The sequence below is a fragment of the Sorex araneus genome, chromosome 5 (assembly GCF_027595985.1).
Source record: "Sorex araneus isolate mSorAra2 chromosome 5, mSorAra2.pri, whole genome shotgun sequence".
Lineage (NCBI taxonomy): Eukaryota > Metazoa > Chordata > Mammalia > Eulipotyphla > Soricidae > Sorex > Sorex araneus.
In genome coordinates this window covers 161,922,219-161,940,348 of record NC_073306.1, presented here as the reverse complement: position 1 = coordinate 161,940,348, position 18,130 = coordinate 161,922,219, and the positions used below count along the sequence as shown (strand labels likewise).

General features: G+C 41.1%; 1 protein-coding gene across 3 annotated transcripts in view; it reads right to left on the bottom strand.

Moving 5' to 3' along the window:
- STIM2 (stromal interaction molecule 2) overlaps nt 1–17,701 on the bottom strand; it is a 130,494-nt gene extending 112,793 nt beyond the window's left edge. Inside the window, exon 1 of one of the 3 annotated variants that reach the window (XM_055138609.1) lies at nt 17,114–17,701. In XM_055138609.1, the coding sequence (XP_054994584.1) occupies nt 17,114–17,456 (343 nt within the window). In that variant the 5' untranslated portion in view covers nt 17,457–17,701. The remainder of the gene's footprint in view (nt 1–17,113) is intronic. The other 2 variants (XM_055138607.1, XM_055138608.1) reach the window with 2 other exon arrangements.
- Nucleotides 17,702–18,130: the final 429 nt, after the last annotated feature.

Genomic DNA, 18,130 nt, shown 5'->3' with positions numbered 1-18,130 from the left:
GGAAAGGCAGAGGGGTCATGTGCTCCTCTTCCACCCTCACAGCACACAGAAATGTCTTATAACAACAGTTTTCACAGAAAAACTGAGAATAGGAAAATAGGGACAAAGGAAAGGGTTTAAGGCAGGTGGAGGAGGTGGGGGGTAGGGGTGGGGGGCAATGACGGAACAACTTGCCTGGCATTGTTCCAAGCTGGTTCAATCCCTGGCACCACATGGGCCCCGGGCACTGTGTAGAGTTAGTGGTCCCCAGCACCAGTGGGTTCAAGCAGCAACACATTAAAGACTGCAGCACTGAAGGCTCAGTTAGCCAAGTATCACTGGAGGAGCCCCCTGACCCCCAAGTGCTCAGAGTGCTCAGGAAGCATTCTGAAAGTAAAACTTTTCAATTAATCTATCCAACAGCAAGGATAGGCAAAGAAATTGTACCTTCCATCTCATTTAACAATTTAATGTAGAAATTAGAAAATAGTTGTTGGGGTTTTTTTGTGGGGTTTTTTTTTTTTTTTTGCTTTTTGAGTCACACCCAGTGATGCACAGAGGTTACTCCTGGCTCTGCACTCAGGAATTACCCCTGGCGGTGTTCAGGGGACAATATAGGATGCTGGGAATCGAACCCAGGTTGGCCGAGTGCAAGGCAAACACCCTACCCGCTGTGCTATTGCTCCAGCCAGGGTTTTGTTTGTTTGTTTAAAAAAAAAAAAAAACACCATGAGATATACAGTTACAAAGTTGTTCTTGACTGGGTTTTGATCAAACAATGTTCCAACACTTGTCCCTTCACCAGGAAAACAGAGTTTTAAAAGCAAGATGAAAATTACAACTACATGAATTGCAATTATACAAAATACAGTCTTTAAAAAAAAATCTTCATTTTGGGACTGAAGAGATAATACAGCAGATAAGGTGTTGACCTGGGTTCAATCACATTCCATAAATCCCCAGAAGTAATTCCTGAGTGCAGAGCCAGGAGTAACCCCTGAGCATCACTGGGTGTAGACCCTGAACCAAAAATAAATCTTTAAAAATGAAAAACAGGAGGCAGATAGCACAGGGGTAAGAGCATACTTTAGACACAGAGAACCCAGTTCAATCCTCGACACCACATATGAATGTGCACCACCAAGAATGATCAGTGGGAATAAGCCCTGAGCACTGACGGGTGTGCCAACTGCCCCCCCCCAATAAAAAAGAAAAATACCAAACTGCATGAATTCATTATCCAAAAATTCTGTGGATTACCTATGATATATCCTGCTACTGGCAAGAAAGACATGGGTGCAAGCCTTTTGCAGCTCACATTTCCATAGGTACAGATTAAAAGTTAGTAAATTCAAAATACAAATATCAAAAAGGGAATTCACCAAATGCTTTATTTACTGGGGAAAGGCAAGAGGGATTACACTTCTAGGTGATCACTAAAAGACATCTAGGAAAGACACAAAGTCAAAAACTCAAGTCAGTCACGGAAGAAAAGCTGAGAAGAAACAGAGAATAACCAAGATATCTGAATTATCAAGTTACAGCTCTCAGAAACAGAAAAAGAATTTGGCGCATTCTAGCATCAGGAGGACATCAGTGTGGGAGAAGAGAGGAAGACAATCTGGAGAGGTAGGCCACCTAAGATTTTTTTATAATTTATTGTATTAATGATGGGAAGTCACTGAAAGAGGAACAAAATGATTTTATGTGTGTTTTTTATGGGCTTCTGAGAGAACAGCTGAGAGGAGAACAAGAACACTTAATAAAAAGTTGGAGAGAGAGCTGAGCTATGGCTAACACTCAAAAGCTGAAGCCTGTGCTTTGCACGAGAAGGTCGAAGTCGATCCTGAAGATCCCTGAGGATGTCTGGAGTAACTCCTAGTACTGCTGGGTGTGACCCCAAAACCAAAACGAACAGAAAGCTACCACAGAAAGCTCAGTGAGTGTCAAAGGTGGCGTGCACTAAGAAATATAGCGACAGACACCGAGAAAAAGTCAAAGAAATTCAAGAGACATGTGAGTAGTTAGATCCAAAGCATTCACTCACAAAGATGGTCAGTAGGTTGGCGACAAGGTCCCAGAACAACCAGGTATAGCTCCTGGGAGTCTGACTGAACCAATATTCTCAAAACTTACAGTGTGTTTGTAGTAACAGAGAATTAGTTAAGTACATTATGAAATACAGATAAATATCACTAATGTCTGTGGAAATTTTACTTCTCTTACTATCAATAAGGTAACAGATATGATACTTCAGGCTTTCAGTTTCCTAAAATACTCAATAATTCCTCAATTAATTACTAAGAATGATAATTACTAGTCTCATCAATCTGTTAAGAAAATTAAATGTGAACCTTTTGAAACACATCACAATGATTGGACTCAATAAATTAGAGCCGCTGGAAGTTACCATAATTCTACCTCGGCACCGAGAATAGAAAAGGTAGTTAATGAAGGTGGCTGAATACACAGATTATTTAGTGGTGGGACAGGAACTTAAACCCCAGTCACATGACTCAATCACTAGAAAACCATACTCTTCACCACAGGTACGCAATGAAGATTAAAAAAAAAAAACTCTGAACCATCATATTATAAGATCAACTAAGGAGACAGAATCCTCAGCAGAGATTTTTAGTACAAATATAGTACTTAACTCTTTAGATAGCATCTAAAGAGTTAAGTACTATAGTCAACTAAATTAACTAAAATAGTTGGTAATTTCTGAATCACAAAACTGAAAAGCTTACTGATTTAAAAATTAGTAATGCAATCTGAAAAAGCACAGGTCAGGGCCAGAGCAATAGTACAGCAGGTAAGACGTTTGCCTTGTGTGCAGCTGACCCAGGTTCGGTCCCCAGTATCCCATAGGGTCCCCCAAGCACTGCCAGAAATAATTCCTGAATGCTGAGCCAGGAGTAACCGCTGCATATCACGGGGTGTAACACTGGGTGTCACCCCCCAAAAAACAGAAAAAACAACACAGGATAGGAACAGGAATTTAGACTACAGGGATGACAGAAACAGAAAAAAGGAAAAAAAGGTGGTGGAAAATCAAAAGCTGATGCAAATCAGTTCCAAGACTGGCTGGCAGGTAGGCAAAGCTCAGAGGAGAGGCCAAAATATAGGTCCACTGGCAGCAGCAGAGTGACAGGAAGTGCTCTTGGCCCACGGTCTCACACCTGAACAAAGTCCCACACTCCCTGGGCCTAAGTCCTCTCTGTGATGCAAAACATAGAGAATGAGAAAGCCCCTCTCCCGATCCTCCCGATCCTCCTGTTCACAAGTCCTACCAGATAATCATAAATTGAAGATTCAAATGCCAAACATCAAACGTCACTCCACTCCGGACACTAAAGCATCTGAGCGATAATAGTTGTAGTTGGGGATATTCAAAGACTTGTAACGGAAACTTACCTAAATCTTTGCCTCATTTTATCCCAGTAAATCAGCACACCCTGGACCACTGTGGTACCTAAGAGTATTACAAAACAATTCCAACTAATGAAATGAGCAAAGCTACCTCACTGATGAACTGAATAACATACTAAAACAGTCATCACTGTACATATGACCTGCTAAAAATCTAAAAACAGATTTGAAGCAACTCACACGCTGAAGAAATTCTAAGCCCAGCCCTTCTGATAATAAAAGAAAGATATAAGGAAATGTTCCCGACAGCTGTAATACGCAAATAACTCTTTAGTAGAGCATTTTCTTTCAAACAATATAAGCATTAAAAGAATTGCAGGAGACTGTTAACCCTTACTTCAAAGTCTATTTTTCCCATAAGATCCCATCTTAGTTCAATTTCAAAATCTACCAGGGTACAATTTTTCAGGATCATCATGAGTAGAAAAGAATAATCTACGAGCATACTGAATCTTGCTTTGGAATCTATATTTTACTAAAAACAGCTACTGTTTATCTAGAGATCTTAAAAAACTGACTAAAGACCCCCAAAAAATTTTTAAACAACTTATTTATCTTAGTCTCTTTTAATTCCTGAGCAGAGACCATTCTCATGTTGCTTCATTATAAATTCAAAACCCAAGATTACATAACAATTTTTACTCCGTTGCAAATATACAATATGAAGGGAAAAGGCAACTCGAGCTATTAACAGTTAAATATTCAAGATTTATGATACAATACTGACTACAAGGCCACCTATCAGAAAAAATTTGAAGACCTCAAAGTGTAAAATCTAAATTTTCAGAATACTATAAAAAGCTGGCTGATAATTTCATAAGCAACTTTAAACAATTTATCACAGATTTTTATTTTTAACAAAATTCAGAGACTGATACAGCTACAAATTTCGAAGCATCTTAAAATAGATCCTTAAAAAAACATTTGAAATGTGTGACAAAAGGAAAAATAGAGCACAAAGGAGTTACTAGATTTGGGTTCTGGTTTTAGATCTATTACCTTGCATTACATTATATTTTAAAGTACATATGTATATGTGCTTTGCTAAGACTCAAAAGAGATTTCTCATGACTTGTGTAACTGATATTCTAAATGAGTAAAAAAGGACTAATAAATAAAACCAAAGTACCACACAACTTCAATTACAACAGCCTCTGGTGACCAGGGAATAATGCAATCGGAGGTGATTGGGAAGTGAGAAGGCTGCCAATTTGATATTCTGCATATATCAAAACTACAACTGCACAACAAATAAGCACAACAGTAAGAAGTGAAATCATGACAGCAGAGATTCCATTTGTTTCATTTTCTATTCTCTAGCCAAAAAAGGAGGGGGGGAGGGGGAAGAACATGATGTTCATCCAAACAGTATACTCTTCAGTGCATGGTACAATGTAATCTCCCTGCTGGATTCATCCCTAACACCTGGCTCCTTTACCTTCGTTGTTAAGCAGCATTCCAGCCGCCCCATCCCTTTGCTGCAGAGACGGGGCACCAACACACGCTGAGTTGTGGTACTGGCCAGGGGTCAGGCGTCTGGCCCTGCTGCTCACATCCCCACAGGGCTCGTTGGGGCCACACTCATCACAGCGCTAGCACATCATCACATGCTGGTGGCAGCATTCACGGGCACCAGGAGACTCCTGGGAGGAGTGCTCAGACACACTCACCTGCTGTGCTCACTTGCAGTTGCAGTGCTCACACATGACTGTCCTGTTGTGGCACCAGGGGTCCCGAAGAGCAGAGCAGCTAGGGCTGTGCTCGGCACACATGGGCAGTCCAGGACCAATAATCAGCCTCACAGTTTTTTTCCCCCTTGGTTTTTGGGTCATACCTGGATGTGTTCAGCACTTACTCCTGGCTCTATCTATGCTCAGGAACCACTCCTGGTGTGCCTGGGGGACCACATGGTCTATTAGTTACTGAACTCAGGTCAGCCACAGGCAAGGCCAGGCCCTTACTGTTCTATCTCTCTGGCCTCAAGGCAGATAATTTTTGCTAGATCACCCTTCAGGAGCCATAAATATATTTCTTAGTCTGGGAGATTACAAATCAGATAAAATTCTTTTTAATAAGTACATTTTAACTACCCTAAGTGATCAAAAGATGTGAAGTTAACAATTAAAGTTGAGTTTATATATATATATGTATATATAGGTATATATATATGTGTGTGTATATATATAGGCATATGGGCAACATATTATTTGTAACTGCCCAGTTTATAGAAGTACAAAACTAAAACTTGAGGACGAAGAGATAGTACGGCTAGCAAGGCATTTGCCTTGCACAGTCAATCTGGGTTCCATCCACGGCACACCATATAGTCTCTTGAGCACACCAGGAGTGATTTCTGAGTGCAGAGCCAGGAGCAACCCCTGAGCACCACTGGGTGTGAGCCAAAACACAAAAACAGGAAAAAAAAAAACAAAAATTTGATCCTATAACATTTTTCTACTGTAAGTTGGTGGATACAAATAAAGAGTAATTCTTCCCAAAAAAAAAAAATTTGACACATAAAATGTTTCAATACAAAGACATCCCAGATAAGTATAGATATTGATGAGTAAATCATGATAATTCAGACAAGCTACCCATATATATCAAAGTGTTGGACATACTAGGTCAAAGTGTTATTTGTACATCATTAGTCATTACAGAGATGTGATAAGGTATGAGCAACCACAACAAATTACGATGACTGATTATATTTCAGTAAAAGTCTTTATCAGATACAACTTTTATGAGAAAGAACATAATAGGTACTTTAAGAAGGTTACAACGAAGAAGACAAAAAAGAAGACAATGAAGAAGGAGAAAGAGAAGAATAGAAGAAAAGAAGAAAGAAGGAAGATGAGGAAGAGGGAGAAGAAGAAATTAATATTTTGGAGAAGGAAGTATGTTTTAAAGTCAGAAAAACTTTTAATTGTGCAAATTTTTTTCAATATAATAAAACCTAGTCTATGAGATTGCAATAAAAAATGTAAAATATCCCCCCCCCCCAAAAAAAAAAGCATGGTAAGAGCCACTGCGATGCAGCATAAGTAGACGGGTAACACCAGTTCAAATTGCAACAGAAAGTATACGTTTGTACAAGTTTTTTAAAAAGTCAAAAGTGGCAAAAGTGAGATCTCACTGAAGATAATTTGAGGAAGATATGGACAGTGATCATGTTAATTTTTTTTGCCCACCTTTACACTTCCATATAACAGTGCACTGAACACAGAATACGTTCAATACTTACTACTGATTGAACTAGCACTTGGATAAAGCCTTGAAAGACGGAGAGGACACTCTACTAAACAAAACATGCAAGTGAAGAATAAAAGAAAGAGTAAGGTGTGTTTGAATAATACGCTTAGCCGAGTCATATAAATGCTAAGAGTTTATAACCATGATCAACTTCACAAATTTAACTTGGCATTCATGGGAAATACTAGCAACTTGATTAATGAAAGTAGTATATATAAAACAGTGCTGTAGGAGAGTTACAAAATGACTGCTTCTGCCTGCACCAATGTTTTACTTCAGAATTAATGTGGTAGCAATCAGAATTTAAAGAAGTAAGAAAAGACCACATATGACTCCAAGAATTGTGCTTTGTTGCTCAGATAAACAGCAGTATCATTAAAAGAAAAACAAAGACATAAATGGTTTGGAGATGAAGAAAAATCATGCAAAAAAAATGTCATTTACTGGGCACCTATTTCTTCTTAGAACTTATGATACGCTACTTTATTTAACCTTCACAATAATCCAGTGAGATAATTATACTCCAATTTTTAAAATAAGGTTAAAAAAAGTCAAAATATTTCCCTCAAAACTTGCAAAGATAGTTTTTTTTTCCCTGCCTAAGAGAACCTCCATTTCATTCAAGTATAGGGCAGGAACATGCAGCCCTAGGCGAATGAAGAACAATTATGTGAAATAAGAAAATCCTAAATTTCTTTGTCTAATAATGCAGGGCTGAACTGAGATATCAGTAGGAATATAGTGAGGACGTGTTTTAAAGGGATGGGGGAAGGCAGGGGAGACTTTGGATGTGTTTTTGCATCTTAGAGATTATCAGGACCCATAAGGTTGTCAATCAGAGATCGTCTGAGATTCCTCCTGTTCCTTCACTCCTCTTTCCTAATCCATCAGCAAGCCAAATCAATTCTAATTCCAAAGTATCTTTCAAATGGACTCCTAAAACCACCATCCCAGGCAACCTCTCTGTGTTCAGTACTGCTTCGAAGAATTCACTGCCCAAAAAAAATCCATCTGAAACAGCTTTAAAGTGTATGTAAGTCACAGAACAACTGGAAATCTTGTGTTCTGCTGGTGGGACTGTAAAACGGTAAAATTACCACATAAAGGCTACTCAGGTTGTTAAAAATATAATTGCCAGGCCAAGGAGATAGCCCAAAGGGCTGGAGCACAGGACCCCAGATTCAATCCCCAGCGCCACAAGGTCCCCTAACCAATGAGTAGCCCATATGACCCAACAATTCCACAACTAAATTTATATCCTAAAGAACAGAAAGTAGAGATCCAGTAGATCTTTTTGCACACCTGTGTTTATAGAAACACTATTCACAGCTGCCAGGAGGTAAAAGTAACCCAAGCATTTATCAACAGATGAATAAATTGTCTTATGTAGTACATATATTAAAAGGAATATTCATCCTATAATCACTTGCTGAACTAATGAATCTAGAGAGTATTATGTGAAGTGCAGCATTCTGATTCCCCTTAGAGGAAGTATCTAAGTAGTCAAGTTCATAGAAATCGGAGTAGAACATCAAATCTATACATTAAACAGCAAGCATTAATAGATATTAGACTGGTAGATTAATCAAAGATTAAACGTCAAAACAAGTTCACGGAAATAGAAGTAGAACGGTAGCTATACAGATATCCAACACCAAATCCAACATCAAACCTACAGATTGAAATAAGACAGTTGGTCAACAATCAGAGAGCACTTACATGTTTCAGACTTTGTTCGAAGCCCTTTACATAGATTATCTCATTTACTCTGCAAGTTCATTTCAGAGATAAGGAAATTTAAACACTAACAAATTAAATCACCTCGCTGAAATTACAAAACTACTGTGAGGCTGGGATTCAAGCCCAGGAAATCCTGCTGCATTCAAGCTTCTTAGCTGTCCTCTTAATCACACTGCACAACGACATGACCCAGATAAAAGTTCAAGATATAAGATGTTATTCTTCTTAAAAATCATACCCTACACTTAAGGACAATCATGAAAAAAGCACAAGTAGGAATTATCAATCATTGAAGATACCATTTCTGAAAATCATTGTTTAATTTTTAAACAGTATTCTTTAGATAGGAAACTTTTTAATAGTAAATTGTAATAAATAAACTAGTAATTTACCAGCATTGGGTCTTTAAACAATTAATATCTAGAATTTAACATCATGGGAATGTTTATTCTATTTCTCCATCTACATTTTCTAATTCAATTCCAATCACATCCTGTCCTTAACATAAAGTTCCTTGGCACTCGATCTTTTTAATTTAAAATTATTTAAGTATAAGTATTTGAAGAGATGATTTAAGAAAATTCTAACTTTTGGGGCCGGAGCAATAGTATAGCGGGTAGGGCATTTGCCTTGCAAGCAGCCGACCTGGGTCCAATCCCTGGCATCCCATATTGTCCCCCAAGCACCACCAGGAATAACTCCTGAGTGCAGAGCCAGGAGTATCGCTGAGTGTGACCCAAAATAAAGCAAAAAAGAAATAAATAAAAAATAAAATTCTAACTTTCATTATATGTAGCATATATTATGTGATAATAATAACCTTTGTATATTTTATCCCAAAAATTATATTTCTAATATAGGGATAAAATATACAAATATTTGGCATAAATTTGAATGGCAAGTGTAAATATGAATGTTCGAACATCACAAGCTGGACACTGAAAGATCTGCCTTCCTGAGAATAAAGCGAGTCATAATTTCCATTTAAAATCCTCAAATCCCAAAATATTATTTCCCACTCAGCTTTCTCTTCTCAGACCATAGGTCTATTTTATGCTTTTTTCCTACTTAAAGAACTTCTAAATAATCTCAGTAAACATCTATAATTTGGGGGAGGGTAGTGTCTATAAAGAGGGACATGGAACTGTTCACTAATATCCTACTTCTCCACTTCAAAACTGGAAATGCCATCTTTATAATGCTTTTAAATTATATAGCACATACCCTCTGTTCTTATACCCTGATCACAATATATCGTCACCCTTCTAGTGACACATCTCCTAGAGCACAAGGCAGGGTCAATATCTTCCTGAGCCTGAAATTCCAAACAGCTAACTTGGTGATTTGCTCATAAGAATCACTAAGACTTTTTGTTTGCTTATTTTCATTTAATAACATATAAAATACAAAAGAGTAAAGAAAAGAGAACTACACTTACATCACCCTTGTTCCAAAGGAAGAAAGTGAGCTTATTTTCAGCATAGTAAATGCGTAACAAGAAGTTTCTAATAAATATTCTAATAGATATTTTTAACAACTGTAACAATGCTACCATGACAATTCCTCAAAAAAGGTTACACTTTTTTTTTAATCATTTTACCCATTTTCAGGCAGTTTCTAAGTTTATATTATGCTTGCAATGAGTTAAAACTGATCACTTTCAGTATCTCCCCAGATCCTCACATCATGCCCAGCACAAAATAGTTGCTTAATGTTTAAAACATGGGCATGTGAACACACAAACAGATTCACTGCAGTCTGCCTAGATCATTTTGGCCCAGACCACTTTCAGTTCACTGAAGTATCCACCCTGACAGATAAAGAACCAAACCTGGATGCACATCTAGGGAAGATTTCATAAAGCAAACTCAAAGAACAACAATTGAACAGAGATTTGAAGTAGGTTTTATTTTTATTTTGGGATCCAGAAACAGAAAGAAATAACAAGCACTAACATAGTTTGTGGATGACAAGTAATGAAGAGCTGGAAATCACAGTCAGAAAACAGAAAAAATATCAACATCTTATTAACGGAAAGTACGGTACTTTACTGCTGAAAAATAAAAATGAAGAAATGCTGGTTAAATTATCTATTACAGGGCTAGAGCAACAGTACAGCAGCTAGGGCACTTGCCTTGCACACAGCTGAACTGGGTTCAATCCCTGGCGTTCTATATAGTCCCCTGTGCCACACCAGGAACAATCTCTGAGTGCAGAGCCAGGACTAAGTCCTCAGCACTGCTGGGTGTGACCCAAAAACAAAAATTATCTATTACTCAACCTCGGATAGATTTTAAAATAAGGAAGTATTTGCACAATTACATGAAATGTAAAATACAGTTTGTTGAAGAGCAGATAAATATCTCAAGCTCTGGTCTACAAAACTTTTTGTTGAGAACCACTGGAGAAATAACTACAAACCACATTCATACCTCAAGGAATTAATGATCCCTGTAAGCATTTTTAACCACATAAGAGACTCACTTCATGTGCTGAAGGTTGGTGTACATGAAACTCCCAGCTCCGTGCTCCGGACTGCTCTGAGCAGTGCTCAGGTGATCGCACAGTGCTGGGAATCAAGCCTGGACCCTGACTGCAAAGCATATACTCTTCCCATCCAGCTATCTCTCCGGCCTGGGTTCACGTATTTTTTAAATGGAAAAACCAGCATTAAATTTAGTAAGGATAGATTTTAAAGTGTTTCAGCTCCTTATAATGACTTGTCTAAAAAGATCAGAGAAAGAAAATGAAAAGGACTTGGTGCGGGAAGAGAGTACTTTATGCAGAAACTAAGACCCATAAGCACACAGACATTCATTTCAAAAAAAAAAAATACTGGGACTGATTTTAGTCCTTCGGTTCCCCAACTGTGTATTAGCCCAAGCAATGTATTCCTGACATATTCTCTGCATCCCCGATCCTGGTCAGGAGAGCTGCCTCTGTTTTAAAAGAGCACTCAATATCCACCATTCTGAAACTACTCCTGGTCTTACTCCCAATACTGTTCCACTTTACTTGATAAGGCTGGCTAAATCTAGTAGAAAGAAAATCAATGGTAGGACACAGCCATGATATGATGGTTGTGCAGTACAGCCTCAAGAGCCAAATGAAACAAAGCCAAAATAGTCATCAATCACTGGCCAGGGTTCCCTACCCCCAATCATTCCCTACCCCCAACATAGAACTTTCCAAGTACTGAAGTTCTCCGAGGAGGAAATGTTCAACCAGACTAGAGGAACACAAGTCTGATGACACAGACTTAGAAGACAAGGACCCTTAAAGTCGGCAACAATGAAACCAGTCAAAGGAAAGCACTGCTAAAGGTAAGATTAGGAAATGGAAATGTTATGGATTGAGTATCTAGTTGCCTACTAACATGGAGATGCAGAAGGATATGGAAAAGAAAAAATTCATTTAGCTTTGCTAGTGGGCATCACAGTTTAGGATCAAACTTGAAAATCAAACAGAAATCAAATTCAAAAGTTAATCTTAAAACAAACACTCAGTATTCTGAGACACTGCTACTCACTCAATCCTCCTTTAATTAACTTTTTCCATGTCCTAATCCTACCTGCACTAACCATTCTCTTTTGACTGCTGGGTAAGGTTGGTAAAGTTGAAATCTGAGGTACTTTATTAACTCAATCTGCAAAAATAGAGAACACTAAAAAGTTTATCATATAGTAAACATAGAAATCAATCGTCATGTAAAGTCAATCATGCACCAAAAAATAATAATTATCTGACCTAGGCACCTTTGAATAAAATACAATAACACATGGTATTCTTATCTATTGCCAAATGTTTGTACAAAATTTTTGCTAAATAATTCTCCAAATATCGAGAGTTCAAATTTCAAATACTTTTTTTTAATTATTTTTGGGTCACACCCGGCGATGCACAGGGGTTACTCTTGGCTCTGAACTCAGGAATTACCCTTGGCGGTGCTCAGGGGACCATATGGGATACTGGGAATCGAACCAGGGTCGGCCGTGTGCAAGGCAAACGCCCTACCCGCTGTGCTATCACTCCAGCTCCCTAAAGTACTTTTTATTTTTTGGACTTTCTGTAAGCATTCCTTTTTAAGAACAAAACAAGTGGATTATAGACTCACTCACCTGTGCGCACTCGCGCGTGCACACACGCACTCACACATCCCACCACAGCTACAGCCAAAGATTGATGAAGAAAATGAAGAGTAATGGCATAGGGAGACAGAAAATGGCAGCTTCAGACTAGCATGAGCAAAATTCAAAAAAGAGTAATTTCACAAGAGGAATAAAGGTTTTTTAATACTAGGTAAACTATACTGGGTTAAATTTTGCTATATTATAAACACTAGAGGGTGTAAACTTATTTCTAAACATTCCTTAAACAACATACATACAATACTCAAGTTTTGTACATGGCAGGTACATATTCAATCCCTGGCACCACATATTATATTCCAAGTCTATCAGGAGTGATTCCTGAGCTCAGAGCCAGGAGCAAGCCCTGAGCATAGCCAGTTATGGCCCAGTACCCATTTTTTTAAAAAATGAAAATGGTATTTCACAATTTTAATTTTTAATCCTCCCAAACGATATTTTTAAATGTGCATTTTATATTTCTAATTACATATCAAATTATTAAAATGGAATTTCAAGTAAGGGATGTAATAGAGCTTACAAGACTGATCAGGAGGGAGAGCACATGCCTACCACACGGAAGGCCCTGAGTTCAATCCCTAGCAGTGCCCACAGTGGCTGCCGCAGCCTCAGAGCACCACTGCAGGTGGCGACTTTAACAACAACAAATGTATATGTGTGCGGATATACATGTATATCATATTTATAAGCACTGGAGAATGCTGCATTAATTCATTTTTTTCAAAACAGAATATAGAAGCAAGTACTTCCAAAATTAAGATGCTTTTAAGAATTCTGAGCAGACAAAATTCTAGGGGTTTGGACATTAGTTCAAAGAACTGAGGCACATGCCTCAAACACTTGAAGCTCCATACTTGGAACCTGCCAGGTGCAAGCAGGTCTGGATGACCCAGCACTGCCATGATGTGTCTGTGGTGGCCCCCAGCATCACAAAGCCTAAGGGACATCACATCACCGGGGAAAGCGAGCACAGCATCCACGCTGGGCAAGTGTCACCAGGAGCATTTCTTGAGCACAAACCAAAAGCCCTATGTCCCATTGATGCCAGAAAAATTATATATATTCTGCATACTTGCAAATATTAAAAATTCACATCTTGTGTGTGTCTGTGTATTTATGTTCATGTGGCTATACACATAAACTATTTCCTGGGGACCATATCAAAGTAAGATTAATCACTGCCCACTGGGATCAACTCACTGGTAGTTCAATCCTTCAGGCAAAAAAGAAAAAGCAAAATTAATGTTTTAAATTAAAGTACTGCTTGAGATTACAGTCACAAAGTCCTCAGTCACCATTCTAAGTTGCTTCAAATTTCAATCAAGTAAGGTTGAAATTTTCAATCCTCCAAGAGCTCCTCCTATTTGTGTATGTGTGTTTATATGTATGTGTATATATGTGTATATGTATATACACACATATAATATACACATATATACACAACTTAAGTCCTTACAACCTCGCAATTTATATTTTGGTTCCATTTTATCAAAGCAATTGTACACTGAATCTTGAAAATAACTTTTAAAAAGGAAATATAAACAATAATCCATTATGTATGTATGTATGTATACAGGTCTGTTTATTTTGATGAATAATCATAGCCTCTTACTGCATAAGATAACTCACCCAAAACTAACCACACAATAGATAATTCAAAAGCAGTTTTTTCTTTAGATGTTGTAAGCAATTTATTTTTAAAGGACAGTAAAACCCTAAAGTATGACTCTTAAGAGGCAAATTTCAATGAAAAAAAAGGTTTTCAGGTTTCAATAGAAAGACAAAAATTATCAGAAATTATCTAAGGGTACATATTAAAAATCTGTAGGGGAAAGATGTTTTTTGGTTGTATGTGACGGTGCAGATAAGAATATTAACTTGTAAGATAACTTTAATATTAAGTCAGAGCAAACAATCCTCTCAGAACTCAACAATTTTTCCATTTCAAAATTCACAAGAAGCCATGGTTTATTAGTGGAGGTCTCTAATCCACTTCTATCCACTTACAATGGCTATGACAACACAGCCATTTTTATTTTTTTCTTCTTCTTTTTTTTAATTTATTTATTTTTTAATTAGTGAATCACCGTGAGGGTACAGTTAGAAATTTATACATTTTCGTGCTCCTGTTTCCCTCACACAATGTTCGAGAACCCATCCCTTCACCAGTGCCCATTCTCCACCACCAATAAACCCAGCATCCCTCCCACCCCCAATTCCAGCTCCCCCCACCCCACCCTGCCTCTGTTGCAGGGTATTTCCTTTTGTTCTCTCTCTCCAATTGGGTGTTAACACAGCCATTTTTTAATTCAACTTAAAGTTCTACTTCCTGAAGTGTGTAAGCAGCAATAAGTAGATTCTGTACTTAGCACAAAATCTACGAATGAAAACTATAAGAGAAAGCACAATTTACACAATCATAATAGGAAGACACCCTACAGGGACCACAGAGTTCAGAGAAGTTTTCAATGTGCTCTAACTTTATCATGACTTCTGTTTACCTACTGGAGATACCAGCACTCTCACTTCATTATATAAACTCACTGACATGATTTGAGTTTAATTTGTATACTGCGTTGCTTAATTCTTTTAAATTTTGGATGGAAACGTTCAACTAGTTAGAAATCAAAGGAGAACATTAAAAAATAAATCCCTGGCTTAGTACTATTTTAGTAAACTTACTTTAAAACATTGCATTGGTATGCTATATCTCTTTATCCAGTAAGGACCACCTACTCTTTTTCAAAAATGCTATAAGCAACTCAGTAACTTTTCTTCTTTTTAATTTTCTGGGCCACGCCCAGAAATCCCCAGGGGTTACTCCTGGCTCTGTACTCAGGACCTTCCTGCTGGTGCTCAAGGGACCATATGGGACCCCGGGAATCGAACCCAGGTTGGCCTGGTGTAAGGCAAGCGCTCTACTCACTGTAATCTCTCTCTTGCCTGTAAATCAAAAACTTTTAAGCAACCCAAAAGTATAAAGCTTATCAAAATAAGATTCCACATGAAGTAACTTCCCTGATATGATCTAAAGAGTACGCAATGTTAAGCTTTTAAATATTATCTTCTAAATCATCTGCCCGTCTAGTAATTTTTATTATAATATTTTATAATACTTTTTTCAAATATTATCTTCTAAATCATCTGCCCTTCTAATAACAACATTGACAAATTAGGCAATTACTTAATAATCAAGCTTTCCAGCCCAAATATGTCTTCTCCCTGTCTTCCTGCAAGTGGCATATTTAATAACCTATAGTTTTGTCTGCCTACTTGCTATTCTTCACATTTTAATTTGCAGAATTAAAACTACCCAACCATAACACTACCCAACCTTGTCCTCGCACACACAACGCTCCTAATGTTTGGTTCTGTAATCAATTCATCTGAATTGCCCAGTGATCGGCCGGTTTGAAGTTTCAAATTCCATTTAAAAGGGTTTGATAAGTTTCTGGGCAATGCAAGTTAAATATTCTGATCATTATGTTCTGCACTCCACAACTTCCAAAGGGCTGTGTAAACATCCTGTCACAGAACTCGGAGAAATGGCTGCTTTGCAGAATACAGCGCCCGAGCGCCACTGAAAAGCAACAGCTAGCAACTCCCAAACGCCCGTTGGACTTAGTTTAAATTAACGATGGGTCATCTTGTTCCGCTTTACTTTTTCCCTCCGTCGAGGTGCAATTAAAGGAGGAAACCTCCAGATGGCTCGTACTCCGAAAAAAAAAAAAAACAGCAAAATAAAAGCATGCCTTTAGCTCCACTCCTTTTCCCAAAGAAATGAGGGTATGGCAACCCCAGCCTCTCAATCAGAGGTGCCTGGCTCCGGTTTAGGCTTCCAAGGGCTACTCTATCCTGCCTGGCCTGACCAAAGGTGTTTGCAAACTTTTCAACAATTGCAACAATGTTCTCTTCTCAAATTAAAAAAAAAAAAAAAAGTGCTCGGTGCTGTCAGGCGGAGAGAGCTGCGGGACTCCGGGCCCGCGAATGCCCCGCGCAGGGTCCATTTCAGGTCGCTTTCGGGTCCCCGAGGCTGCCGCCCCCCGCCACCACCTCCCACCCTTCCCCACGGCCGCCCGCCGCCGCGCGAGGCTCCGCACGCTGACGGGCTCTCGGACGCCACGAGGCGCGCGGGCTCTCAAAGAATCCGCTTTCGCAGCCTCCCCGGGGACCCGGGGCTCGGGCGGCTCTGCACGCCGCCACTCGTCGCCCGCCGCCTCTCAGCAACAGCACCGGGGCGGACTCGGTGCCGCGGCGCGGCTGACTTCCCCCGGCAGCTTTTGCTTTTTCTTTTTCTTTTTTTTTTTTTTTTGAAAGAAAAAGAGAGAGAAGCGAGCCCTGCACCCCGCAGAGCCCCAGCTGGCTCCTCCGCAGCGCGAGCGGAAAGCACCGCAGTGCGCGGCTCGCAGCCCCCGGGGGCCCGCTCGCGGGGCGGCGCGGTTCCGTCCCGGGCGCGGTGGCAGGGGTGTGGGGCGCGGGGGAAGGAAGGTGTCGCGGGTGGGAAGGGACCGCCCGGGCCCCGCGCCGCCGCCGCCGCCGCCGCCCCCCGGCCCTCGCCTCACCTGTCAGGAGCGCGGGGCTATCGCCCGCGGACGAGGCGGCCGAGCCCGCCGCCCGCCGCCCGCGGAGGTGCCGGGGCACCAGCTCGCATCCGTCCGCCGCGCCGGCCAGCAGCAGCCCGAGCAGCCCGAGCAGCAGCAGCAGCCGCAGCGCGCCCGGGGCCGGGCCGGGGCCGAGCACGGCAGGGGGAGCGCGCGGAGCCGGAGCCCGGCGGGGCAGCGGGCCGGGGGCCGCGGGCACCCGCCACTCCTCGGGCCGCCCCCGCCGGCGCTGCCGCCGCCACGGGCTCGGACTCATCCCCTCGGCACCGGCGGCCTCCGGAGCTCGGCTTCCAGCTACGTTCATTGGTTCCGACTGGGTTTGCTTTTTTTTTAATTAGGTGAGGAGCAGAAAGGTGCGGCTAGTCTTCAGGCCGCGCGCGACACGGCGCTACTGCGGCAGCGAGTCGGGAATCCGCTGCTCTGGCGCCTGCAAACAGCAGCCCCAGCGCCCGCGCCGCCGCCGCCGCCGCCGCCGCCGCCGCCGCGGCGCATCCCCCCGCCCCCTCCGGCCCGCGCCCGTCGTAGTACCACGCTCGGCCCGACGCCTCCACCCCTCACACACTGGCTCGCATACCAAGCCCCCGCCTCCTTCGGCGCCTCCAGCGCGCACGCGCGGGCCCGCGCCACGGCGCCTGCGCGGCCCGCCCCCTGGGTGGGGCTTCCCGGGCCCAGCGCGTTTGCCGGCTTGTTCTCTAAGGTTCTGACTGAGCTTCCCTAAATGCTGAGTTGGGGGTGGGGGGGAACCTCTCCGCCAGCTCTGCCTCGGGTCCTCGTGCACTGCCCCCAAGGCGACAGTCGAGGAGAGCAAGGGGCGAGCGTGGAGCGGGGAAGAGGAGGGACCTCCCGGATCGTTTTGCGTCGGGCGAGTTCTCAGAGTGGGGACGGCAGCAAAAAATAGTTGCCTGGGTCAGGAAAACCGTGTAATCGGAAACGGCCAGGTCTCCAGGATTTCAGCGGAGGAGGGGCTGGCAAACGGCA